At 43.9% G+C, this 26,756-nt stretch overlaps 3 protein-coding genes across 3 annotated transcripts; 1 reads left to right on the top strand and 2 right to left on the bottom strand.

The window, feature by feature from the left end:
• Window positions 1-3,308: 3,308 nt before the first annotated feature.
• On the bottom strand, window positions 3,309-5,802 carry LOC147240494 (ras-related protein Rab-25-like). The gene is made up of 5 exons (XM_086192523.1): window positions 5,489-5,802; window positions 5,000-5,195; window positions 4,602-4,795; window positions 4,422-4,502; window positions 3,309-4,335 (listed from the first exon to the last, which is right to left on the bottom strand). The coding sequence occupies exons 1-5, from the start codon at window positions 5,523-5,525 to the stop codon at window positions 4,208-4,210; spliced, it is 636 nt and encodes a 211-aa protein (XP_086048649.1). The 5' UTR covers window positions 5,526-5,802; the 3' UTR covers window positions 3,309-4,207.
• Window positions 5,803-7,422: 1,620 nt separating this feature from the next.
• Window positions 7,423-15,327, bottom strand: ubqln4 (ubiquilin 4). The gene is made up of 11 exons (XM_086192522.1): window positions 15,124-15,327; window positions 13,481-13,632; window positions 12,772-12,920; window positions 12,409-12,671; window positions 12,117-12,275; window positions 11,696-11,918; window positions 10,822-10,961; window positions 9,580-9,663; window positions 9,255-9,370; window positions 9,008-9,176; window positions 7,423-8,920 (listed from the first exon to the last, which is right to left on the bottom strand). The coding sequence occupies exons 1-11, from the start codon at window positions 15,271-15,273 to the stop codon at window positions 8,768-8,770; spliced, it is 1,758 nt and encodes a 585-aa protein (XP_086048648.1). The 5' UTR covers window positions 15,274-15,327; the 3' UTR covers window positions 7,423-8,767.
• A 4,077-nt stretch (window positions 15,328-19,404) lies between these two features.
• On the top strand, window positions 19,405-23,000 carry LOC147240492 (lens fiber membrane intrinsic protein-like). The gene is made up of 5 exons (XM_086193124.1): window positions 19,405-19,429; window positions 20,528-20,736; window positions 20,946-21,095; window positions 21,179-21,313; window positions 22,766-23,000. The coding sequence occupies exons 2-5, from the start codon at window positions 20,562-20,564 to the stop codon at window positions 22,825-22,827; spliced, it is 522 nt and encodes a 173-aa protein (XP_086049250.1). The 5' UTR covers window positions 19,405-19,429; window positions 20,528-20,561; the 3' UTR covers window positions 22,828-23,000.
• Window positions 23,001-26,756: the final 3,756 nt, after the last annotated feature.

Genomic DNA, 26,756 nt, shown 5'->3' with positions numbered 1-26,756 from the left:
GTGTGTGTGTGTGTGTGTTGTGTGTGTGTGTGTGTGTGTGTGTGTGTGTGTGTGTGTGTGTGTGTGTGTGTGTGTCACTGGCGACGGGTTTAATTCCATGCAAGAAAGCAATCTTATGGACCCCCCACCCCCGAGCCCCCAGCCAGAGTTTTAATAAGGACAGTCAATCACACAACATGCTTTAAAGTGATAAACTGACTCCAGCTCATAGGATGATACAGCGAAACACATGAAAACACAGACACAGACACAAACACACAAACACACAGACACACAAACACACACACACAAACACACACACACACACACACACACACAGAGCTACATAACCAGCAGGAGTTCTAATCCAGGGGTCGTAAACGCACTCTTAACATTTTCTCCACAATCACTTTCAAGCAGTAACACACCTCATGACTCATTTTCAGCTTTTCTCCACCGCACATTTTGGGGAGCAGCGTGTCTGAGTGCACACAGTCACCCGTCAGCTCCCTTTGATTGGTCACCATAACAACATCACCATGGTAATCAGCACGCATTGATTTTGATTCTATTCTGATGATGATGTCATCTGAAGTGAAATCTCACATTTGCGTGCAATGACAAACGCAGGGTGCAGGAGAAATGTAGACGATGACAAACTGTTGGATTCGGACTTGATGATGTCCGCGCAGATGCAGGAATGAGCACACACATATGGCGGGGCTCCCAAATTAACCCAGTGGTAACAAATCGCATATGCAGCTGCCACTGACAGGTGCAAGTTCAAGTGATTTAACAAATTCTTTTCAAAGACACATAAAATAAAACCATGTTATGTGTGTGTGTGTGTGTGTGTGTGTGTGTGGGGGGGGGGTACTCTGGCTTTCTGTAAAGTCACACAGAAATGGATAAATAGTCACTTGAGTTTTCAGGCTCAGTCTCTGTTATTCACACGCATAAACAAACAAACAAGCTGGCAGAAATAAAAGGACGCAGATGTATGCTCATCTCTGAAGCTGAAGTTGGTACAAATCAGGAAAACAGCGGGATGAAATGTTCAGGACAAGAAGAGATGGACAGAAAGAAACAGATTCCATAGGTACGGTTGTCAGAGAAGATTCACACCACGTGAGGTCAAAGGTCACCAGAGCAGAAAAGTCACAATAAAACCTGTACAGATCTGATCTCGCGGCTGTAAATTCTCCAGAGACAAGACAAAAAGCTGTGGGACGAGGACTAAATGGTGGATAAATAACTCTGTGTTGGGTTCAAAGGTGCCGTAACAACTCATCACTTTAGCGCACATAAGTCCTGCTTTTAGACAAAGTTTTAACAGCCTACACATGTCTAGTAGCATGTTAATAGCCACCACATGGCTCTGCTAAATCAGCCCTCTCCAGCCAGCTTTGCCTTTGATAGGAGGTCAGAGAGTGGAATTTACAAAAATCTTGTCAGAGAAAATGTGGCCGCTCGGTCTTCCGGTAATAACAAACATCGTATAATTTCTTAATTCAGTGATTTTTAACCCTTTCCTCTAGGCGCCGAGGACAGATTTATAGATTTCATGACTGGCCTTTTAACTTGTGCAGCCTGCGTGGATTATTACGCCAGATGCTTTTGCTCTGCCTATAAAATAGTTTAATTCAAAGGAAATAATTAAACATTTACAGGCAACCGTTGGGGACTGTCCCTATCAAATTATCATCAGAGGAATGCATTAAAAGCATTTGTAGGCATTTCACTGTGGCAAAAATAATCTCCAACAGCGAAATTTTGCTCAGGGGACAGTAAAGGTTCCATATGCACATCTGTGAGCCAGAGATAGAGCACAATCTGTCAGGAGAATGTCATTAACTACCACTGCAGTGGATTTATACTCTCTGTGTCGTACCATGAGAATGTCCAATTATATCTACAGTCTTAGGATGAGCTGTATAAAAACACACACACACACACACACACACACACGCACACGCACGCATGCACTGTGACATGAAGCCATAAAGTCCGTGAATGAATTTACTATTTTCAGGGGAAAAGGGTACATTAATTCTTTCCCTCAGAGAAATGTTCATTTGCTTGTCCTGAAGGCATCAGAGGTTGTTACCATGGCGACACCGCTGCAGTGCCACATGAGCTTAATATGATCATTAATGGCAAGAAAAGCCAGCAGTGTGAAACATTCTTGAGTTATTAGAGAAATGAGAGAGGAAATAAATGCTCTACACACCAGCACTGACGCCACAAATTAGACTTTCAGCTGCAGCGCTGCCATCTACAGGCTGACAGGAGACCCAACGTTTCTGATTCATCACAGACTCTCAACAGCTCTGAGTATTGTGAAGGAATGTCCACAAACAATCCCCAAACATTGCATGTTTATTAGAGTTTTGGTCCACCCCCCCCCCCCCTTTGACATCAAAATCATTTTTTAGAAGGCAAATGAGGTAAAAATTGTATATTTCACAAGAACAAAAACAAACCAAAAACATAATACTGTGCACAGGAATTGTAGTTTTTTTTATCTCCTCCTCCCTCATGGTCCTTGTGACTTGAGTGTTTTCATTTCAAGCTTCCTTACACTTCAACTTCACTACATTTAAAATGCGAAATGGTAATTTTGACAGCTGAAGTTAAAGCATGGGTCCAAAATTTAGATCAGAACCAGCGTAGCTGTTAGTGACAGTTCCTCCAATCCAGTCCGGAAACACTGCTTATAGAGCATCAATAATGAAAGTTATAACGCCGTTGCTGAGTCAGGCTTTAGGAAGTTAAAATATTCTATAGGGACATTTTGCTCAATATGTTTTGTTGTCTGTTTTGTTTCTTGGTTTGGGCTGGCAGTCAACATGCCGACTCTGATCGTACTGCTTAGAACGTGATGTGTTATCTTGGTAGTTGTCCAGTTGGCGCTGATGAAAAGTTTGAAACATTCATGACAGGGATGTTCCTTTTCTTGAAATTGGCTGCTGTGAGAGTTGTTTCTCAAAAAAAGCACAAGAAAACCATTGAAAGTCCCCGTTTCAAAAGTCCTGAGCATCTCTCAATGAATTAATGCTTCAAACAAATACAGAAAAATACAGATGTGTCTGTGATAGGTCAATAAATTGATCTGACTCCGCTGAATTATATATTCATAATGAAATATCAAAGGGAATAATCTGAATTAGGAGCAGTTTTTACAACTAAAGTAAATTCCTCCGATAATACGACCCTGCATTTGCTTGAGTTTTGGAATTTCCAACAGGATATTCATCATCTAGTTTAGATAATCTGTCTGAATCAGACAAAATAATCCATGTCTTCCTGCTAATTACACAGAAACAGACTCATATAAATAGTTTATTTCAAGTTAAACCCAGTGCATTCCTTTTCATAAGCTATGATTTTACATTTCAGATTTAAAAACAAGATTAGAAAAAAAAAAGCAAAACTATTTTTTGATAGAAAACCCATTGGTCACCTAAACAAGAAGCATGAGAGAGATGGATTGCATCAATAATTGTCCTCCATCTTAAAGCAACATAACGCAAGAGATTTGATTTTTAAGAAGCAGAAAGGTTCCTCATTCATTCCTCCTCAGAGCTCTGTGCGCCTGTTTCTGCATCATGTGACTCGAGCTGACCGGGCGCACAACTCGGTAAGCTAGCTCAGAATTCTCAGGACAGAAATGATTTCAGGGGCAAAAAGAAGAGGAGGCAGATGTTTATGGAATAAGTTTAGAAGGGAAAATGAGACCCTTACTGCTGGTAGTCATTACGTCAGTGTAAGTGAATGAGTGTTAGCACCTGTGTTTCATCAGACGACTGCTGTGGGCCCAGACCGATGGTTGTGGAAATGAGATCAAACATGAGCATGACGGACGTCACAGTAGAACCAAAAATCGTATTATAGCATTTTAAATCATGTTTCCTTTCCTTGTCTCCTCCGGTCCTGTCAAAAAATGTCGTTTCCCTGCAATTCACAATGGTGCGGTACAAAATAAGAGATCACACCAGCGTCCATGGCATCAGCGAAGACTGCTGCTGCTCTGCAAGACTACGAAATGCTGGTTTATATTTGAGTTACATACTTTACAGCTTTTACACTTAAAGCGGTCCGAACATTTACTGCACAGGTGTCAAACCGCTAGCTCGCTCTTCAACTTGAGAGAGAACGAGTGACACCAGGTGAGATGGTGGCTCCGGGCCGAGCTGGACAGAGCCGATCTTGAAGAGGCAGCAGTCTCTTATGAGCTCTTGCAGCAGCTCCTGCGCTCTTCCTGCTTGTCAGCGGTGGGTCCGATTTGAGGGGTGAGGGTCACGGCACTGATGGAGCCCCGGGTCACCTCCCTGCTGGCCACCTTTCTATGAATCGCTGGAGGTAGCGGAGACAACAGTTTGCATCAGTTTTTCAGAGCTGAGGTGTGCGTGTGTTTGACGGCAGTGAGTAAAGTCTTGTACCTGTCAGAACTTCATTGAAAGCTTCCTCGACATTGGTGGAGTCAAATGCTGACGTCTCCATAAACATAAGACCCTTCTTGTCTGAATCAGCGAGAGGGAGGAGAAACATTTGAGGTAACTGAATCCAGAGGCACTACTACTACTACTACTACTACTACTACTACTACTACTACCACAGACCTGCGAAGTCCCTGGCTTCGTCTGTGGGCACAGTCCTGAGGCTCTCCAGGTCGCTCTTGTTTCCAACCAGCATGACCACAATGTGAGGGTCTGCATGGTCGTACAGCTCTTTCAACCATCGCTCCGCACTCTCGTAGGTGAGGTGCTTGCTAATGTCGTAGACCAGGAGGGCTCCCACGGCTCCCCTGTAATAGCTGAGACGCCAAGCAGACACCAATTAGCATGGCAACTTGGAAGCTGATAGTATAAAATGTGTAAATTAAGTGAGGCATTTAATTACATGTTCTGCATGTGTTAGTGAAACCGATATGAGCGTGAGAGTTTGTGATAATTCTCACCTTTTAATGGGGTGTCTGTGATTGTGTTGAATGTGTGTGTGTGTGTGTGTGTATACCCACGCTGAGGTAATGGCCCTGTAGCGCTCCAGTCCGGCTGTGTCCCAGATTTGAGCTTTGATGGTGAAGTTATCCAGCTGAATTGTCCGTGTGCTGAACTCAACCCCGATGGTGGTGCGACTGTCGTGGTTGAACTCATTCTTGGTGAAACGAGTCAAAAGGTTGCTCTTTCCAACACCGGACTCTCCTATTAGAACCACTGAGCACGAGAAGAATCCAAATTTAATAGCTATGAGTGACACATTAGTACTTTCTGAAATTTTATAATACTATCTCTTTGGGATATGAGTCACCAGACACGGTGACATCATAAAAATGCGGAGGACTTGCTCTGGAATGAAAAGAGTCCACAAGCAGTTTATTTTGATCAAGAAAATGAATATACTACCTTAACAAGTAAGCAGAGAAGCGGAAGCGAGGCTTTGATATCTATAGAATTAATACATAGTCGAGGTTTCAAATCTTCAATCACAGTCAGTAAACATGACTCACCTTTAAAGACAAAGTTGTACGACTCATCAGACCCCATGTTGCAGCTGTGAAGGATACTTGTCTCACTCCTACTCTTCTAAATTAGATCCCCAAAAGAGAAAAGCCACAAAAAAAAGATACGAGAACATTCCTCTTTCTCTCCAGTGCAGAGAGAGAGGGAGAGAGAGGAAAAAGGTGAAAATAAAAGAGAAAAAGAAAACAGGTTCAACTGCACCCATCCACTTCCTTCTTTATCAGCGTGAACGGGGGTAGCTCCTGGTAGAGGACGTACGGAGGGAAGGCAGGCAGGCAGCAGCGCTGTGGTCTGCCGATCCCTCCTCAGCTGACACCTGAGGGAGGGTTGATGGGGGAGGAGAGCAGGTGGAACAGGTATAACCACTCACAGGTGGAGCTCAGGAGCCAACTCCACCCTCATTGTATGACAGTAAGCCTCACCTAACAAGTGCATCAGTGCCCGACAACTACGTCGACATTTTGCCACTTGGCTTATGTATCCAGGACGTTGGGATTTCCCATGCATGTACTGATTTTAATGCTTAATAAGACTGAGTTTATAATGTAATGCTACCAGACAACTGAGGACAGCCTCACATGGCAGCAGTTGAGGTCCTCAGTTGCTCATATTGAGTCACGGTTAACATGTTCTCTCACTTTAACTTGATTTATGCTGTATTATGGAGGTTTACAATTCTTTAAAAAAAAAAAAAAATACTGGTCAATTGACAGATGTTTGTTAGAAATGTAAAACTTCGAATTTGTTTCATGTCCATGTCTGACTCTCTAGGTTACACTGGAAAATGACATGTTCGCTCTGGTTGATCCGTGCTCTTTTTTCTGAAAATAAGGGTTTTTGTGGGTGGAAATTGTTGTTTGAGTGAGTGTAAGAGATGTACATTCAGTGCAATGATTTGAATGATTTGTTTACATTTTTAATATTCAACAATATTTTTAAACAACGACATCAGAGCATAATTATCTTCAAGGCTTCTTAGTCGTTCCTTAGCTCCTCAAGAGGCAACAGCGACCAACTGTGGCGAGGGAACCTTGGGGAACCAGAGGTCTTCACCTGGTGGTACTGAGAGTTACTGAGGGACAGAAAAGAAGCACAGCCGTACCAGACGGCTGCTACGTTCATGCTACAGACATGTGACCCAAATCTGACTCCTTTTTTCCTCTCCTCAGACCTGTTTTTTATATGACAAGTGTGAACAGCTCAAATCACATGGAATCTGATCCCTCCCAATCAAATGTGGACCGCTTTCATATGTGGTCTCAAATCAGATGCAGAACTGATTTTTTTTAATTTTTTTTTTTACTTAACACTCAAATCAGAATTCATGCGATTGTGGCGTCACTGGATGAAAACAAAGCATGGAAGACAGCTACTATGAAGGAATTCAGCGGAGGGACAGTGAGGCGTTGGACTTCCTCTGTAGTTGGAGTAATACTTCAGTACGGGTAAAACTCGGGGGCTCATATCCCAACAGTTGGGATGAGACGTCTGCAAGACAGCGTGACTTCACTGTTACTGTTGGCCTGTGCGTGCGGGTCGGTTGACACAACCACCCATAAACAACCACCTGGCCATTACGAGCGTATGTTGCTGTGTGAGGATGCAGAGCGTCCAGACCTGCCACCCCCAGAGGAAACTCATCTCAGCAAACTCCTAATCTAAACCAGCGATTCTTTAATTACACCACAAAAGCTTGTGACCACCTGTGAATGTTGGAAATATAACGGCTATAAAATTGAAGTTCCACTTGTGCAAACGCTTCCTTCCCTCCATCTTTACACACAAGACTCTGCCCCCTGTTGGTTTGCAGTAGGAGGCACGAGCTTGTTCAGACGACCTACACATTTTCCCTTCAATGGATCTTCTTGCACCATCTCAACTTTACCATTACAAGCCTACAGTATAATCAACTGGCACATAGACAGTTTTTGACCATGTTTTATTTTTTTTTTAGTACAGTACTGTTAAAGTTAGTTCCAACATGTTCAATTGGGAGATGGATTTATTTTTCAGCTGAGGTCAACAGACAAAGCAAAGCTATAGAAGCAGTTGCCAAGGTTACCACAACTACAATGCTGAGATTTCCAAAGGGGGAAAAAAAATAATAAGACAACCTAGATCTAGATGGGAAAAACGTATGGTGCCACCATACCAGAATTATTTGTAAAGCCTTTCCATTTTTTTAAACTTATTGATTTCGATGTTTATTTCAATGCGAGACAAATCATAAGTCATCTCTAGGTACTAAATGCACCTCAAAAAATGAAGAAAAAAAAAAGAAAAGAAGAAAATGAAGAAAGAATCAGATAAAAATGAACGTAAAGTTTGTTTCATTCATATTCATACCGACAGCTCCCTCTGATTGGGAGCTGCTCCAAAGTGAGAGCTGATGATGGGTGAAGACTGAGATGTTGACATGTAGAATTTATTCCGGACCCCCTAATGGAGGTCTCTATAATTTGCTGACAATGCTGTTTGAGGGCAGGAGAGGACAGAAGGCACAGCAGTGGTGCCTCAGAATAAAAAGACACTGTGCACCCGAGAGTGGGTGCTTTTACCTGGAATGGCAAATTACAAGTTCAGGGAAGTGTGGAAGGTGTCATTTCATAAGCACTTGCAATCATTAGTGAAAGAAAGTTGTTGGGCAAAGAGAACTATAAATGTGGAATCTAGAGAATGGGGAAAGAGGGAGGAATGAGGTTGAGGTCGGCCATCTTTATGAGCAAAATCCCTCCCTGCTCCTGTCCTGCATTGACACCTGTAAGCAGATTTCTGCCCATCAGCTTGCTTGGATAAATACTAACAAATCACCTCCTGATGGGCACCTACGGAAGAGAGCCAACAGCCAATCACATCACATGGGTTTTAATCTGTTTTATGTATGCCTGTCTGCAACACTCAACTCCAGTTGTATACGAAGAACACAATAAATGAAGAAATGGTCAGGGATCCTTTTTCAGGAGAGGTTTTTGCTCCATCACTCTGCACCAGAATACCCCTCAAGATAAGAGTGGTTCAGTCCGGCTCTACAGCAGCACTCTGGGACAGAGATCTGGGTGGATGATGCCAAAAAGAGAAAGTAAGGGGACTAGGGAATGATCTGAGAACAAATGCAGAATGAAGGTCTTACAGATCCTGCCCAAGTTTCTTCTGTAGAGTTTTGGGACAATACACTTAGATTTCTCTTGGTTCTCTGTAGATGCTGGGTGTGTTTATGAATTATGTATGAATGCACATGACTGTGTGTCAGTATGTACTGTATGTCTTTACGAGGGCTGTGAGCCCAGCAGTCTCTCTATAGCGGCATTGATGTCTCCTCCAGTAGCGATGAGGGCCTGCAGGTTGGCCTCACGGTTGATGAAGCCCATGGCGTTCAGCTGGTCCAGCTGGGACTGGAACCGAACCTCTGGGGTCTGGCTCTACAATGACAAAAGGAATTCACCCTTTAAAAGGTAATCCAACAAGTGTGAAGGATGTTAATCCTTTGCATGTGAGTATGTGTGTACCGTTGCACTTCCTCCTCCACCTCCTCCAGCAAACATCTGGAGCATCTGTTGCATCAGCTGTTGCTGGGTGGAGCTTGCCGGTGTTCCCGCACTACTGGGCGAGGCAGCAGGATTCTCTGCTGTCACGCCCCCTCCTGTAGGGATGCCAGGAATACCACCTGACATCAAACTAGGTCAAAGAAAAAAACATGACATTAAAAAGAGCCAAATGCATGAAAGTGCAACTTAAGAGCGTATTTGTCTGTACCTGGGCATGAGGCCTGGCGCTTCTGTCTGCAGTGTCTGTAGGCCCTGTTGGATCTGCATTAGGGCTTGCATTGCCCGGGGGTTAGTCATCACTGACAGGGCCTCTGGGTTCTGCATCTGCAAACAGTCAGGGGAGCCATAAATTTACCAGCTGAACAATAAGCAGCCCAGCTAATGTTGCATAAACAGTGAATGGCGCAACACAGGCCCATCTGAGCTGCCGATAAACACTCATCTTTTTTATTATCGGTTATCGATTTGTTCTTTATTAGGTAAAAACACACAAATCTAGAGTTAATTTTAAAAAATGGGAGTAGGTGCGGTACCTGCTGAAGAAAGATGGGAAGTTGAGCTCTAAACTGTTCCTGCAGCTGTGGGTTTCCAGCAAACAAGGGGTTATTCATCATAACCTGGTGAAGAGAAAAAGAAACATATGTAAAATGCAAAGAAGGAATAAGGTCGTTTATTACTATTGTCCATATCGTAGCGTTTTTAGACCCCCATACATTCTAAACAACTACATTGTCATTAGACAGTGTGACTCGACCACCACCTACACCTGGGAGTAAGTCGTTGTGCTCAAGGTAAATAGATGAGCAGCACAGGCAGGAATTAAGACAGAGCCCCAAAGATGCTATCAGGAGAAGCAATGGACCACGAGCTCCGCTGCTAGGTTTGAACTGGGTGGTGTGCATGCAGTGGCACAGAGGAGGAGGGGGAGGGTAAAGATGGGCCCATCAGACACAAGTGGCTCAGTTGGTTGGGTTCTAAGCAGACATTTTATATACTAATCACAGCGTCATACTGCTCATCGCTAATGCACTACAAGTTGATTTGGTTTCAGTGGAACAGGTTGATGAAATGTGCTACTTCTTAATTTCCCAGGTTGTGTCATAAAAAATGCTGGTTCAGCCAGTTGGCATAAAATTAGCCCAGTTTAAACTTGGGTAGAACACAGTAGGAAAACTGCAAACTGACCAGATTTTATATTCCATAAGATTTCATATGAATAACTTGAATATTTTGTCACTGATCTTTCACCTCGTTTTCAGTGCACACTGCTGTAATTCCCTCTGGGATTAATACAGTGTCAGCTTTTTAAACTTGGGTATTAAAGAACATAGTAAAAATATTAAAACACAAATTTAAAAAAAAATGGAACTCGTAATCATTCATATCAAGTCTTGTGAATGCTTCCTGTACAGTCAGCACTGTTTGTCAAAACTAAACAAGCCAGAGCTGAGTTGTTTATTCTTTCTTGCAATCTGCAGCAAATTCATGAGAGCTTAGCCTCTTTGTTGAGTGTGCACTAAATAACTGGGCTTACTGGACTAATGCAAAACAGGCCTGGCTAGATTCCACTATTTACAATTCATTACAAGCAGGGGCTTGTAATGAATTGTAAATACATTCAATAGAATCAATCAATTCCATATGTGGTGCAGCATCAGAATAAGGGAGCTCTTGAGAAGTCCTGGTGTGGAATGTTTGGTTTTTTGCATTCTAATATGACTGAGTGTGTGTACTCTGTATGGTGATGTGTTTGTATAGATCTTTCTGTAACATACCTGAGAGGCCAACTCTGGGTTTTGAGCCAAAGACTGCATCATGCTGCGCATGTAGGGAGCAGACAGCATGTTCTGCATCAGCTGAGGGTTTTCAGAGATCTGTTGCAGTAGACTCTGCATGCCTGGACTGTTGAACATACCTGTAAAACAAAGACAAAGAGAGTTCACTCATAGGCAGAGATACAGGGTATGCACACATGTCACTTGGACTCAGTTGGAGAGAGTGGCACAACATGTTGAAATATGAGTGCCTTTAGTAGGGTGAACTACTAAGAGAGCAAACGACTACCTGCTTCAACAAGAGCAGCCAAAAACTGCAAACCTCCACCAAGACACACAAGATGTTCCATCAAGCTGAAAATCTAATTTTGTCCTCAAAAAACTGATTTTAGATCAGTGTTCATTTGAGGTTTGACTAATGCTCCTTTAATTATGTCTCATCTCACTGCACTCTCTTCTTCTGCAGTGGGAGACCAGAGAATTAACACGCACCTCCCGTTCATCTCCACAAACCAACTCCTCATAACTGCATAACAGTAGTGGGTGGAAATGCATATTTGTTTCTTCTTTTTCTTTTGCCAAATAATATAAAATTTGGTTAAAACTTGTATCACACTTGAATGTAAACCTAACAGCCAAACTAACACATCAAACCAATCACATGAACATCCTTGCTTATCTGCTTAATGTTGATAATTTAGTTATCAGATTTGGTCCAGAACACATTTACAGTCTGAAGAGCGTTTTGGTTTTTTGTCAGTTTGTTTGATTGGGGGGGGGGGGGGGTGTCAGCTTCAGCAGCATTTAAGCTAAATGCAAACATTACCTCTCAATAAGTTCCTACTGTGTGGTGCCATAACCTGATTTGTCTTACCATTTCCCAGACTGCTAGGATTGATGCCCAGAGGGTTGGACACACTGGGGTTGGTGCCCCCGGTGGTGCTACTGCTTCCTGCTGTACCCCCTCCACTCTCAGAGGGATTCGAAGAATTTGGAGGCCCCCATGGGTTAGGGAGGGGCTCTCGGTTCTCTGTCCGTGACGGCTGGGCGCCGCTATCAGAGCCACCACCTAGAGCTGAGAATGGGTTGCTACCAAACTAGAAGGAAAGAGATTGGCCAGATTTGAATACACCAACAAAAACACCCTATCAGTTCGTGAGACATTTCACATTAAAGCCCCTTAAGAATGGAATAAGTGCCCATTAATGTGATTTAGACAAATACAGATATATATAATAATTATACACAAATACAGACAAACATGGATTTGATCAGTAAATATCCTTCCCAGCTACCTGTTCCCTGGCAGCACTGAACATGGGTTCCTGGATGTCTGTGTACATCCTACGCAAGGCATTATAACCTCCGGGGATGCTCTCCAAATTGCTCAGAGCTCGGTCCTGGTTCCGCATCATTTCTTGCATCATTGCTGGGTTCCTGGCTAGCTCCATGGTCTGCAAAGTGTGAAAAGGGGAGATAAGACAAGTCAGGTAACGTTTATTCTACACAAATGTGGTAAAATTCTGAATACCACAATGTTGTTGAAGCCTTCGCTAGTCATGCCTGTGCTAATTACTGGTGCTTTACCTGTCTCATGAGCTCAGGGTTGTTTAGCATGTGCGAGATCTCAGGGTTGCGTTCCATCAGCTGTTGCATCTGAGGGTTAGCCATAATCATCTGCCTCATCAGGTCTGGGTTGGACATCATGTTCTGCACCAGCGGGTTCTCCATAATCTGAGAAAGCATTTCTGGGTTCGACATCAGTTGCCTCTGCATCTGCTGCTGCAGTTCCATGAAGTTTGCTGAGCCCATGCCAAGGCCAGCCAAACTGGACAGGTCACCAAAGCCAGCTGAAAGGGGGCAGAGATGTGGTGAGAGGTTACATATGCTTGCCATGCGGTTAGCAATTGAGACTGCATGAATGTCAAAAGGTACACATAGTGAACTCACTCAAGATGTTGGGCGTCTGTGTGGGAGGTGGGGCAGAACCGGTAGACCCTGCTGTGGGTGCAGGATTGGTGCTCGGACCAGAGGTGGAGGTACTGCCTGCTTGAGTGGAGGATGAGCTTGGGGTTGAGGTGCTTGCGCCATCTCCTGCCCTACTCAGAAGAAGTAAGCAATTCAGTGGAAAAAGTCATGGTGATTCTTAAAAGAAAAAAAAAAAGTTCTGGCAGAAAATGCCCTGTGAATACTGTGGGCTGAGAGTTGAAGCAACGCAAAAAATGGCTGGAAAAAAACAAACAGCTAAATTCAGAAATTCACTGAAAAGGTGAAGAAAGCAGACAACTTTATACAAACACAACTGCCTTGAAAAATTCTCCTTCAAATTAAACCGTAAGATATAATCTGAAGTTCAAAGGTAGATATTAAAAAAGGTATAATTCGGAAAAATACACCCATTATTTTTCTTAAGGAGCTTAACCCTTTAATACTCCGTTAGTTTCTGCAGCTTTAAGTATGAATGAGCTGAAAGCTTGCAAAATCCAACAGAAGAAAAAGTATCATTAAAAATTAGGGTACCATAACTATTCACATGAGTTGTGTGTGAAATTAAATGTGCAAAGGTATTTTAAAACAAAGAAAAAAGAATTAGCGAATGTAACTTGTAGACAAAACAGAGAGAAACGATCATTTTTTTTGAATAATTATGCGGCCTTACTTGTGTGCTGTCTTTATGACTAGGTGAACTGTCAGGCCATCCTTGATGCCATGTTGGCTGAGGCTGTCCCCATCCTTCAGGATCTTCCCTGCAAAAATCAGAACCAACTGGTCCTGTTTGGCTTTGAACCTCCGAGAAATTTCTTCTTTAAACTACAAGAGAATAAAAATGAGGTGCGAGATTAAAAAAAAAAAAATAGCGTAATGACACACAAATGAAACAGGGAAGCAACAGTAAAAGCTTGGGAATGGGATGGTTCTAGCTCACTAGTGTTGGTCCAACTCATTTTCAAAAGGTTCTGTTGCAACCCTCAGGTGTTAAACAATCAAATTTCCAAGAAAGTGTTCTGCTTATCCTATTAGCAATGCTCTAAACTCTCTAAATCTTACAAATCACTGCTACTATTACACTGAACATTACCCACACAAAGAAGACGGTCATCCTAAAGTGACCTTTAGTATGGGGCCAGCTGTCATTATTACATAATTAGGGGCCTACACCCTAACCCTGAACTCCATCCAGCTCCCTGAGGTGCAATTTTCTCTACCAATTTGCCTGCAATTGTGAGGATATGGATTTACAGAACAAGAGCAATGCATACTGAGTTAATGAGTAACACTGTGTTGTGTAAATCTACGGGTCAACTAATAGAGCCACTCAAATTAACTATTTTTTTCTTATCTATGCTTGATTTTTCCCTCCTTGTTCTATACGTACTGAGTGGATAACTGAAATATTGCTGTGGATCGCAACAAGGCGCGTTTTTTATGGTCATGAGCTTAAGTATGACAACACTTTGTAGAGAAGCTTACAAGTCAAAGATGGCATGTGCTCCCATTCATTTTTTTCCAAATGCAAAGCTGTGTGAGGATAAATACTTATGATTCGGGGTTAAAGACCCTATTCCAGAGTAAAAACATGATTATAACCAAAAAACAAACCAATGTGTATTCATACCAACTATTAAACTGACCTATGTGTGTACAGGGGTTCACCGAAAAGAAACAAAAATTCACCCTGATGTCATTCTTGCAACATGATGGCACTGCAACACGTCGCCAAGCCAACAGGAGCACAGAGAATACTATATATTCCCCTGAAAGCTGAATGACTCAGTGATAACAGTTAGAATGTTCTAGACTGAAAGCCACCGCTAGCATTTTAAAAAGCTGTTAAACTCCAAAGAGAAATGGAGCCGATCCGCCTTAGTCCATCCACAGCCACCTCAATATGTCTATCAGACTATGAAAGCTTGTAGCAATCGGTATAGTAATAGCGCAACCGTCAGCTGACACTTGTTTGGCTAGTATAGCAAGCTAAGGTTAGCTTTGCTCGCAGACTGAGTTGCTAACTAGCTAACTATAACCATTAGCTGGCTAACGGTGTAGCCATTTCATATATAAACGTGATAATATCTATCCATTTGACGTGAACAATGTTAATAAAGCCAAATAAATGTTAGCACAGATGGAAATACTTTGACTACACGCAGCCTTTTAATTTTCACGGACTCTCAGTTAGCCGGTAAGAGTGACGACAAATGCTAACACAGCTAGCTAGCTTCCTACGTGAAGTTGTGGGCAGGGGCATGACGTTAGAGCACGGCGGCACCAGCTAGCTCCCCACCTGCCAAACCAACAAACCTGAGTGACGGATGAATCTTCTGCGATGGCGATTTCTTCTTTGTCTTTAGGGGTTTTTACTGTGACCTTAATAATGGTTCCCTCCGAGGCGTCAGCTGTATTATTGTTATTATTACCAGGACCAGGATCTGCGGCGCCTTGGTCAGCCATCTTTACTCCACCGATGGAACAGCTCGGTCGGGTCCAACGTCAGCTTCCGGGTCATGAGGGGTCAAACCTCTTTCCAGAACGTATCTCAGGAGATCCCATTCAGTATAGATGGGACTTGAGTTATCTGATGAATATAATAAAGTTAATAAAAAGATAATATATTCATGTTAATTACAAAGCTTTTTTTTAAAGTAGAGCATTGAGCATTTAAACTTTCAACTACTTTCAAATGTTTCCAATTTATTTCATCAAGTTAGATGGATTAAAGTCTTTGTTTTGGCGGATCGATGGAAAAAAGTTAAAGAATATAAGTTCCTGGGAATGTGGCATAATGAAAGATGCATGGAAGATACAAGTTTAAAAAAAAGGATCAACAAAATATTAAAAAGTAATCTGATAAGAGAGAGATCAGGATTCATCTGAGAAGCTTGTTTGTTGACACCAACAGATGTGAGGAGTGGTGGAGGAAGAACACGGTTACCTTCACCAAATTAAAATGGAAAATACCAAGAGGAAATACGCAGCACGGTGGTGCAGTGGTTATCACAGTCACCTGACAGCAAGAAGGTTCTGGGTTCGAGCCCTGGCTCCATCACAGGATCTTTCTGTGTGGAATCTGCATGTTCTCCCTGTTCCTGCGTGGGTTCTCTCTGGTACTCCAGCTTCCTCCCACAGTCCAAAGACATCAAGAGGGGACGAGGCTGATTGATACTCTAAATTGACCGTTGGTGCGGCTGTGAGTGTGAATGGTTGTCTGTCTGTATGTGTTGACCCTGCGATGGACTGGTGACCCGTCCAGGGTGAACCCCGCCTCTCACCTGCAGCTGGGATAGGCTCCACCCTCCCTGTGATTCTTAACAGGATAAGCGGAAGAAACAGGACAGATGGATGGACCAAGATAAAATAGTACAACCAAAAGTCTCCATTATCAAAATTTATTTAAATTAAGGCTGCAGCTAATTAAGCAGTCTAGTAATTTTATTTGAGTGCGATCTGGCTGCTGCCCTGTTAACAAAACATCCATAAGCAAACAATCATCTCATCAGTGCCTTATACACAGTGGTCGGCATCATCATTACTTGATAATTGCAGTGTTGAGGAATCTGTACTTTATCAGAGTTTTTGCATTTCAGGTTTCTTTGTACATTTTACTTCATAACATTTCAAAGTAAATATACTTTATCCTCCACTGTATTTATCTGAACCCATAAGTCACATGAAGAAGAAGAAGAAGAAGAAGAAGAAGAAGAAGAAGAAGAAGAAGAAGAAGAAGTAGCTTTTTCATAGAACATGGTAAAGTCTGATGATGATGTATTTTCAAATCAGAAGCCAAGAAGGCAGAATCAGAGCAGCACATCCTTGAATACATATCACTTTAACATGACATTCAGAGGTCAGCGGATCTTTAATGGAACCTTCCCGAGCACTGGCATCCACAGAAGGTGCAATTTTACTTTTGGGTCATGAAATTAACCCAATACCAAATACTTTTCTTCTTTAAGGTTGGCGCAATGAGGTCAGTTTCAAGTGATGTCGTACTGGTATAATCGGGAGAGATCCCGCCAGAGTTCAGAGGGGACAAACCTGCATTAGCTTGCTGGATTCATTTAGAGATGAAAGGAAAACACCACCAAAAGCGGGACTGATGAACATTTGGAGTATACGGATTTAAATGAAATGGAAGATAGAAGAGAAATAAGTCCGATGCGCGTGACATTCGAGGAACAAGGTTAAAATCCCCTTCTCCAATAAGTGATGTTCCAATGTTGCTGTTTCCTTAGACTGAGTTCCTATTTTGTATCATGGAGCTGAATAAAGATTGACTGGAAAATGAGACGGGACGCTGTGCAAATCATTGTATAAAGAATCGTTTCGTAATCATGGGATGACAGATGAATCATTTTCTGAACAATTATTTCAAACTGGGAGTTGAGGACGGAAATACCTTCCCACCTCCCACCTACGCTGATGCATTTTCCCAACTACCTGCAGAGTCATGATCCCTGCCTTGTCTCCTGTTGTATTTTGAAGTCAGTGTCCTGTCTTCCTGTGGTCCTCCCTGTGATTCCCTCACCTGTCTGGTTTCACCACCTGTGTCTGGTTTGCCCAGTGTACTTAACCTCCGTGTTTCCCTTTGTCCGGGTTGGGTCGTTGTCAGGTGTCAGGTGTAAGTTGTCGCATGTCACACGTCTTGACCATTCAGTTTTGACCATTCAGTTTTGACCATTCAGTCTTGCCGTCGCCTCCAGTCACCCGTAAAATGGTAAATGGTAAATGGACTCAGTTTTATATAGCGCTTTTCTACCTTAGCGGTACTCAAAGCGCTTTACGGTGTCATCTCATTCACCCGTTCACACACACATTCACACACTGATGGTGGAGGCTGCCACGCAAGGCACCAACCTACTCATCAGGAGCAATTATGGGTTCAGTATCTTGCTCAAGGACACTTTGACATGGTCACCGGGGTGGGGGATCGAACCAGCGACCCTTTGGTTGCTAGACGGCCACTCTACCCCTGAGCCATGCCGCCCCCCGTCTCAAGCCCCCAGTCACTCATCTCAAGCTCCCAGTCACCCGTCTCAAGCCCCCAGTCACCCGCCTCAATCCCTCAGTCACCCGTCTCAAGCCCCAGTCACTCATCTCAAGCCCCCAGTCACCCGTCTCAAGCCCCCAGTCACCCGCCTCAAGCCCCCAGTGACCCGTCTAAAGCCTCAAGCCCCCAGTCACTCATCTCAAGCCCCCAGTCACCCGCCTCAAGCCCCCAGTCACCCGCCTCAAGCCCCCAGTCACCCGTCTAAAGCCTCAAGCCCCCAGTCATTCGTCTCAAGCCCCCAGTCACCCGCCTCAAGCCCCCAGTCACCCGTCTAAAGCCTCAAGCCCCCAGTCATTCGTCTCAAGCCCCCAGTCACCCGCCTCAGGCCCCAGTCACCCGTCTAAAGCCTCAAGCCCCCAGTCACCCGACTCAAGCCCCCAGTCACCCAACTCAAGCCCCCAGTCACTCATCTCAAGCCCCCAGTCACCCGTCTAAAGCCTCAAGCCCCCAGTCACCCGCCTCAAGCCCCCAGTCACTCGTCTCAAGCCCTCAGTCACCCGTCTCAAGCCCCCAATCACTCATCTCAAGCCCCCAGTCACTCATCTCAAGCCCTCAGTCACCCGTCTCAAGCCCCCAGTCACTCGTCTCAAGCCCCCAGTTCATTCGTCTCCTGTTTCCCCCTCCTGTACCTGTGTAAACGTTGCTAATAAATACCCCTTTTTGTCAACCCTCCTTGTCCCCATGTGCATCTGAGTCAATTCCTCGCTTCCACATGGAGACATACAGTAGGACAGGACAGCCCACTCATCCAACCTGACTTCTGTGTTTTTTGGATGTGTATGACTCAGATAGTCTTACATTGTTTTATGCATTTCGTTTCGTGGTGTCTTAGTATGTAGCCTGACGGACATTAATGCGTGTTTTATCTTTTAAAAAAGCAGTTGCTCTTTGCAGTTTTCTCACGCATTTTTTTGCAGTTACTTTTTCAGGTAATGAGTGAATGAGTTTGCATTGTCTCCAGTTCCTCGTATCTGATATTATTTTCAATTCTTCATGTTGATCTTCAAAAATCTTCAGGAATGAAAAGAAAGCACAGATAACATTTGATAGTCCAGACGATGCTTTAGTCGAGAGCGTCTCTCCGGAGTGCTCCCTCTATATGTGTCACTCCATGCCACCACAGTGAGATAGCGCTCAAAGAAAAACGTCTGTTTCAGCATGTTGCATTGACACAGACAGTCCTGCATACCGATGCATATCCCCAGTTCTAGAGCAGGCCATTTACAAACAAACAAAACCCCAAAAAGAAATTTGGATCACAGCCCCTTTAGGAAGGCCCCACAAACCCTACACAGACACGCACTCGAATGTACAGGGTCACATGCATCGTGGCCCCTGCGATGTCTCATTCTGGTGCATGTCCCATACAGGGATTTTGCTTTCATCAACAGAAAAAAAAAGGGGGGACAAGTTTGTGGTTGTAGTATTGTGTGCGACTCTGTCTCTCGCCCCCCCCCCCCCTCTCTCGCTCCCAACAGCTCTCTCTCTTTTCCCCTCCACCTGTCTCTATCTTTACCTCACAGAGGTGGGCAGCAGAGAGGGCGCATTTCCAGAAACAAGGTAAGGGATCGAATTTCAGTGGCTTTTTGTGTGCGCGCGTGTGTGTGTGCGCACGTGTGTGTGTGTGTGTGTGTGTGTGTGCGTGCGTGCACGTGTGACGGTGCATCCCAGAGCAATACAGTAACCGTTATGACGACTGTGACTGGGAAGAGGGAAATAAAACCTCACAGCTGAGGAAGCGCTGGTGTGACGTGGATTGGGAAGGGAAAACTGCAACTACATGATAGAGATTTACACTCAGTACAGTGATGTACCCACTAAAAAAGAGGTAACTTCGGGAAAAATGCTTTATTTTTATATATTAGTTACAAATAAATTGATTTAAAAGAGGGACATGATCACGGAAAGACCTGATGTCCAGCACAGATCAGTACTGTTTTCTCTCTTTTTGTGTAGGTTGGCTTCAGACTGGCTTGTATCGTATGTTTTTCAAACAGATGTCTAATTTCAAGATTAGGATTTTTGGGATTAGATTTGACTTCCACAGCTCAGCAGAATGTGTGTGATCCTCCTGTAAGTGCATTTATTGTGCCCATTTAAGTGCGCGATGTTCTGTTGTACCCGGGTGGGAGCTCGAGCTGCAACTGGCGATTTATTTTCACCGTCGATTAATCGGTCCTTTATTTATACAATTAATCGATGAAACGTGAGGAAATTTCTTGACCATTTGCAAAATGCTCATCCTCGTTCCCCAGAGCCTTGAGTAATGCGTTGAAATTTCTGTTTGTCCATCCAAAAAAATTCAAGGATGCTAAATTTGATGTCGTTAGTGACAAAACAGCAACAAATATTCATATTGAAGAGTCTGGAACCTGTGAGTGTACGACTTTTTTCTTGAAAACATCTGAAACAATCAACCAATGATTAAAAACAGCAGGTGATTAATTTTCTTCAGATCAGTTAATCATCAGCTTCATCAGGTTGCGATTAGTTTTAGCAGGAGGAACAAATTTGAATTCACCCATTTATTCGATTTGGTAGTTTACAAGCCTCTTTATCTGCTACTCTTGAACGTTCATGCTTCTGCAGCCGCTTGATCACTTAACACGTTTTTTTTCTCCTGAAATCAGTTCTCCCACTGACTTGTCCTTGCTGTAGTTGCTCCGCAGTGGCCCCGTTATCTCAGCTCAAGATGTACAGTTTCATGGGAGGGGGCCTGTTCTGCGCGATCGTGGGTAATATCCTGTTGGTGGTCTCTACTGCAACTGACTACTGGATGCAGTACCGTCTCTCCGGAAACTATGCTCATCAGGGTCTGTGGAGGTACTGCATGTCCAACAAGTGCTACATGCAGACTGACAGCATAGGTAAGGACGTCGTCTTGCATTCTGCCTGTGACACTGTCGCTGGGTGGAGAGTAAGCACGAAGAATTTGACCCCCCGACGAAACCATTTTCTTTTTACTTCTTGGAAACTTGATTTGAGCTTTTCCTGATAGTCAATCCTCCTGAGACTGTCAAGGACGATGAAGAACTTCATCTTTAATTGTCTGCACATGTTTACTGTTTACTCCCAGCTTACTGGAATGCAACCAGGGCCTTCATGATCCTTTCAGGGATGTCGTGCTTCGCAGGCATCATCGCCGGGATCATGTCCTTTGCGCACTTCTCCTCCTTTGAAAGGTTCAACCGTTCCTTCGCTGCAGGAATCATGTTTTTTGTTTCCAGTGAGTCTTGACTCTCCAGGTCTAACATATACCTCCACCTGCCACACTGAGAAGTGACATGTGCCTTCTTCTCCCTCTCTCAGCTTTCTTTGTTCTGCTGGGTATGGCCATCTATACTGGTGTGACAGTCAATTTCCTGGGAAGGCGCTTTGGGGACTGGCGCTTCTCCTGGTCCTACATCCTGGGCTGGGTTGCCATGCTCATGACCTTTTTTGCAGGTGAGTCAGGACCACAGACCAGTTTGGGTTCCAAACATGTCCAATGACACTCAAACTTTTCAGAAAAGCCATCACTGCAGGAGTCAGTGTCAAAAACTCAGGGCAATAACCTCAAAATCACATTTCACATGAGATACTACAACTGAGAAAGCGTGAATCTCTGCTGTGAAACCAACTCATAAAACAAAGTTAATTACTGATATCAAACCGTTATTTTTTGCATTACCGACTTTTTGACACCGAACTTTCCTCATGCGTACAATGATTATCCAATCAAATGTGCATAAGTCAAGTTGTTGACGTGCATCAGAGTCAAGTGGAGGAGGGTTTTAAAGGTATTTTCAATCAAGTTTAAATTCCACAAAGGGACTGTATCAGAAAAGCTTATGATCCCATCGATCATGGATATGTATCGTTTTCAAAAGCTTTTCATATTGCAATGAATTATCCCTTTATGACTGGACGAGGGCGTTAAAAAAGTCAGCATGAATACGGCCTTTCCCGGCTTCTGTACAATTAAAGACCCCCATTGTGTTGTTTAACATCACAAATCTTTTGCCTTGTTTTTAGAATAATGATATAATAACAAATTACATATATCTACGTTATAAAATATTAGTATTATCTGTTTGATGGGGTGTGTCTGTCTGTGTCTTTGGTTTAACTATGAGGACAGTCCTAACTAAACTTGATGGGGGGTTTCCAGTGCCGGCCAAAAACACAGAAATTTGGGGCAGATTAGTCATTCTGCTGAGCACTAACAAACACCAAAGTCTACAGCTCAGACTCTCTTTCAAAAGTGTCCCCCCCCCTCTTTATTTAGACTGTACACAGGACACGGTGTAACACAACACCAGCACTCCTTCCCCGTATTTGATAAAATGCTCTTTTCAACTGAGGTGTGGTCAGGTTGCAGTGAGGGTAGCTCCACCTCCCAGGCCTGCCTATGTGAGAGATGATACCATGTGTATTCATTTCATATGTGTTTTAAAACAGAGCAGAAAACTAGTCCTCTCCTCTGGAAGAAAATCCATCCATTTTCTACACATGGGGGGGGGGGGGTGTGCTGGTGCCCATCCCAGCTGACATTGGCGAAGGGTGGGGTTCACCCTGGACGGGTCACCAGTCCATTGCAGGGCCATCAGGAGCAATTAGGGGTTCCGTATCTTGCTCATGGAGACTTGGACCCGGTCACCAGGGGAAGTGAGGATTGAACCAGCGATCTTTCGGGTTCCGGACAGCCATTCCACCTCTGAGCCTTGCCGCCCCCCTCTGGAAGAAAATATAGAATAAAAATAACTCAAAAACTGATGAGTGCATGACAATGCTGTTGTTTCCCCAAGAAGATATCCTCTACAGTGATTGTCACGATGGGATCCTAAGTTATCCCAATCATTTATTACACCCTACAAAAGACAAAAAAAAAAAAAACTCTGTCCTTGTCTGTTGCAGGTATTTTCTACATATGTGCCTACAGAATGTGTGAGTGCCGGAGAGGAACAGGCCCACGCTAGAGGGACACAGACAGCTTGTTTGGAGACGAAAGCACTCTTTGAAGAGAGGACGAGCGGGGAGCATCAACGTAGCCGTGACTGATCTGCAGCAGAGACGGCGTCTGATGCTGCCACCGGAGGCTTATCAGGGTCTGCTTCACATAAATATGTCGTATTGAAGTCATGCTATTGCAATGTGGATTTTTCTAGGAACATAAATGATGATAAAGAAATAATAAAACTTTTATTGTGATACCCAGTCTTTGCAATGCTATATCATTTGAATTCCTTTATAGGAGAACAACAGGGAAAATGTCCATCCATCCATCCATTTTCTACCACTTATCCTGTTAGGGGTCGTGGGGCGGAGCCTATCCCAGCAGCCTTCAGGCGAGAGGCACGTCACCAGTCCATCACAGGGCCATCACATAGAGACAGACAACCATTCACACTCACAGTCACACCTACAGTCAATTTAGAGTATCAATCAGCCTCGTCCCCTCTTGATGTCTTTGGACTGTGGGAGGAAGCTGGAGTACCAGAGAGAACCCACGCAGGAACAGGGAGAACATGGAGACTCCACACAGAAAGACCCCATGCTGGAGCCGAGGCTTGAACCCGGAACCTTCTTGCTGTGAGGTGACAGTGCTGCACCACCGTGCGGCCCAGGGAAAATATTATGTACTGTATATTCGGTTGTCAAACCTGGTGTGATTGGTTTCTACTGAAGGCTGCCAGGAGATGGCAGCACTTGACAAACTGTGCTTGTCCGGCGAGACCTGATAAGACAGGTTGGCATAAATGACTTCGGCCAGGGGCTCAGATACCTGCAGACACTACAAAGCATTCATCTACACATGTTTGCAGCAAATTCAGTCATATACAACATTGTTTCCCTCAGGAAAGGCTTTACAATATGAAATGCATTGTAGGAATGTATGTAATGTGCAAATATTACAGTGGGGATACATCAAAGGTCAACAGTACATGTGTTCATCTCAGGATTCCCCCTCCAGCTATTTGAACTGGCCCTGCTTCAGTTCTTCTACGGAAGATTCCCCCCAAACCAAAAGTGAAATGTGTTCTCTCCATTGTGTTGTAGTTTGTGAGAAAGAGCTGCACCCCCGGCACCTGGCATTATCTAACACAACATGTTTGTTGACATCCCGGGAGAACACTCAAATAAGGGCAGCACATGGAAAAGTGGTGGGAGGCTGTTTGTGTTTGCTTGTGGAAAAGGACACAAAGTGGAACGGAGAAGACGATCATGTTCCTGGAGCGGGGGGATCTGGGTGGGGTCTCCAGCTACTGATTGTTCCACTGCCTCTGTCTTTAATAACAGCTTCCTCCATTTTTATATGTGTGTTGCGCACCATCAGCTGGGAGGAAAGGAGCAGTTGCTGCAGAGGTAATGAATGCTTTGGCTACTTGGCGACGCAGAAACAATGAGAGAAATGTAAACAGCCACTGGACAGATCTCTTGATCCAAGTTTCCATACTTGGGCCCAGAGGCTGCTGCGAAGAGATAAGCTGTGGAATATGATGTGTTTTCCCCCCAGATTTTTATCATAACCCCCTAAAGCTTTCACTGCGCACAGAGTCTCTAGCGGATAACTGCAATTTCTCACATTTCGTCCAACATCTCATTTAAAAGATCCATATTACACTGGGATATTTTATACCAGAGCATGGGAAATAATCCGTCCGCTCACAAACCCATTAATTAAATCGTGTTCATCTTTGTCGAGGACGATAGCAAACTATAGAAAAATAGCAATTTCCTGGGCGGTGTCCTGGGACTTTAATCAGCTCAGAAAAACACCGAGCAAAAAAATACCCTGAAAAATACAGGATTTAATATTGTAAGAAAATATTATTTCACCAGAAAAAAAAAAACGAAACAAAATCCGAATGGGGAATGAATGCGGTATATGAAGTATGACGTGCTTTATATTTAAAAAAAAAACAACAACAACAAAACTTTCTTGATATATCAAAGTAAAGCAGGAAATATCATATTATGTGTGATTTTTAAGGCACAACATTTTAAATGGAATGAACTTAAATTAACTCCTCGGCCTTCTTTCAAAAGTTCAAAGGACTGCAGAACTTAAATGATCCTGTTCCAGTGGTTCCACCACAAAAATACATTCGTTAACTCAGCTTCACGAAGCCAAAGTCATTTTATTGATTTGAGTTTTCAGAGGTTTTTGTTTTTTGTTTTTTTTTGGCAAAGTACAAATTAAAGAAAAGAGCACAACATCAGAGATGTGTTCTTCTACCGGCTCATGTTTGGAGGAGAAACCCAGCAGAGCAAATGTGTACTTTAAGTTGAAATTTAACCAAAATGGGGAAAACGCCCTTATTTCTCATTAAGGAGTTTCACAGGCGAGTGATCCTTTAACCGTCATTGTGGTGCAGGAATGCACGGTTAAGGTCATTCCTGTGAGGCATCCGTGCTGGACGCCGCAGGTCTGCTTGTCCTCCTGCTGCACAAGTGTTTGTGTGACTGTCTGTCAGCGAGGGAACCTGGTAGTTTTCTCTGACGGTCTGCTGATATATGAGACTATCCTCTAAATACGGCTAATTTGACAGACCTGCAATTTCTCTGTCTTCAAACGGGAGGGTGTCCTCTCTCCAGGTTAGAGGACTGTCCCTCTCTGGGGCAGCTGTTCGCCCAGATGTTTAGGGGAAACGTGGAAAAAGAAAATGTAAAGCTGCGTTAACATGGCGCAAGAGAAATGGAGGAAAATTCCAGTCTTTTTTCCTGTGTGTTTGGGTCAAAATGGCCAGAGAGGGGACCAGTTGAGCCATGCACAAAAGTCCATCCACTAAAAGTGTTGGATGTCTCCATTGACAGGTTGGGCGAGAGGCAGGGTTCCCCCTGGACGGGTCTCCAGTCTGTCACAGGGCCAGCAGGAGCAATTGGGGGCTCAGTGCCATGGTCACCGGGGGAAGTGAGGATTGAACCAGCGACTCTTGGGCTGCACGACGGCCACTCTACCTCCAAGCCACGCCGCCCAGTTCAGAGTATCAGTTTCAATATCTGACAAGATAATTTAAAAAAATCCTTCATTTACGTTTAACCTTCTGTGCTCTTGTTGTCTGTTTTGACAGAAGACATTCTTTCATGTAGCCAAAATAAACCGGAAGAGACGACCAAGACCAGAGGGACACATGGGAAACTCCAATGAGAGAGGATGGGAGATTTCAGAGAGACTGTCCAAGATACATCTCTCAGGATCTTTTCAATGGCCGTATCCAACACTGGTAACACCAATCTGAGCCAAAAAATGAGCTCTTTCAGGGGACAGACTTTCAAATGGATGGCTATGTACGCTAGTGGCATCCAGATGTGGATCATCTTGCTCAGCATTGGGATAACTTAATTCATTTAGGTCCCTATCAATCATTTTAACCCAAGATTGAAAGATACCGGGCGGCACGGTGGTGCAGTGGTCAGCACCGTCTCCTCACAGCAAGAAGGTTTCGGGTCTTTCTGTGTGGAGTCTCCATGTTCTCCCTGTGCCTGCGTGGGTTCTCTCTGGTACTGTCTATACGTGTTGGCCCTGTGATGGACTGGTGACCCGTCCACGGTGAACCCCGCCTCTCGTCCGAAGGCTGCTGGGATCAGCTCCACCCCCCCCCCCCACGTGACCCTTAACAGGATAAGCAGTAGAAAATGGATGGATGGATGAAAGATACCAGAATAATGAGGAGAAATTTGTGTGAAACTGTTTTTTTTTTTTGTCTGTTGAGACTCTCAGAGTCCAGGTCATTTCCCCTCCACCCCGACGGTGAGGAGATGGTTCCTAGAAGTGATTCAGAGACTCAGACCTGAAGAGGCCTCTTCTATGGGAGGTGAAACTTCTTCAAGACCCTCAGGCAAGTTTAGCTATTTTTGTAAAGCACTAACTAACTAACTAACTAACTAACACTTGTGCTAAGAC

The sequence above is a fragment of the Aulostomus chinensis genome, chromosome 22 (assembly GCF_037954235.1).
Source record: "Aulostomus chinensis isolate RoL2024-O1b breed Wild chromosome 22, RoL_Achi_v1.0, whole genome shotgun sequence".
Taxonomy (NCBI): Eukaryota; Metazoa; Chordata; class Actinopteri; order Syngnathiformes; family Aulostomidae; genus Aulostomus; species Aulostomus chinensis.
Note: the sequence above shows the minus strand (reverse complement) of the source record. Positions and strands in the feature narration are given on the sequence as shown.

What these genes read in the sequence shown, in the direction of transcription:
- LOC147240494 (XM_086192523.1), bottom strand. Translation starts at nt 5,525, where the DNA reads ATGGGGTCTGATGAGTCGTACAACTTTGTCTTTAAAG. An exon ending in TACAGGGCCATTACCTCAGC is followed by an intron (nt 4,796 to 4,999) that starts GTGGGTATACAC and finishes TTGGCGTCTCAG; the next exon opens with CTATTACAGGGGAGCCGTGG. An exon ending in TTTCAATGAAGTTCTGACAG is followed by an intron (nt 4,336 to 4,421) that starts GTACAAGACTTT and finishes CGCTACCTCCAG; the next exon opens with CGATTCATAGAAAGGTGGCC.
- ubqln4 (XM_086192522.1), bottom strand. Translation starts at nt 15,273, where the DNA reads ATGGCTGACCAAGGCGCCGCAGATCCTGGTCCTGGTAATAATAACAAT. An exon ending in ACAGACGCCCAACATCTTGA is followed by an intron (nt 12,672 to 12,771) that starts GTGAGTTCACTA and finishes GCCCCCTTTCAG; the next exon opens with CTGGCTTTGGTGACCTGTCC. An exon ending in ACCCTGAGCTCATGAGACAG is followed by an intron (nt 12,276 to 12,408) that starts GTAAAGCACCAG and finishes CACACTTTGCAG; the next exon opens with ACCATGGAGCTAGCCAGGAA.
- LOC147240492 (XM_086193124.1), top strand. Translation starts at nt 20,562, where the DNA reads ATGTACAGTTTCATGGGAGGGGGCCTGTTCTGCGCGATCGTGGGTAAT. An exon ending in CATGCAGACTGACAGCATAG is followed by an intron (nt 20,737 to 20,945) that starts GTAAGGACGTCG and finishes GTTTACTCCCAG; the next exon opens with CTTACTGGAATGCAACCAGG. An exon ending in GCTCATGACCTTTTTTGCAG is followed by an intron (nt 21,314 to 22,765) that starts GTGAGTCAGGAC and finishes TGTCTGTTGCAG; the next exon opens with GTATTTTCTACATATGTGCC.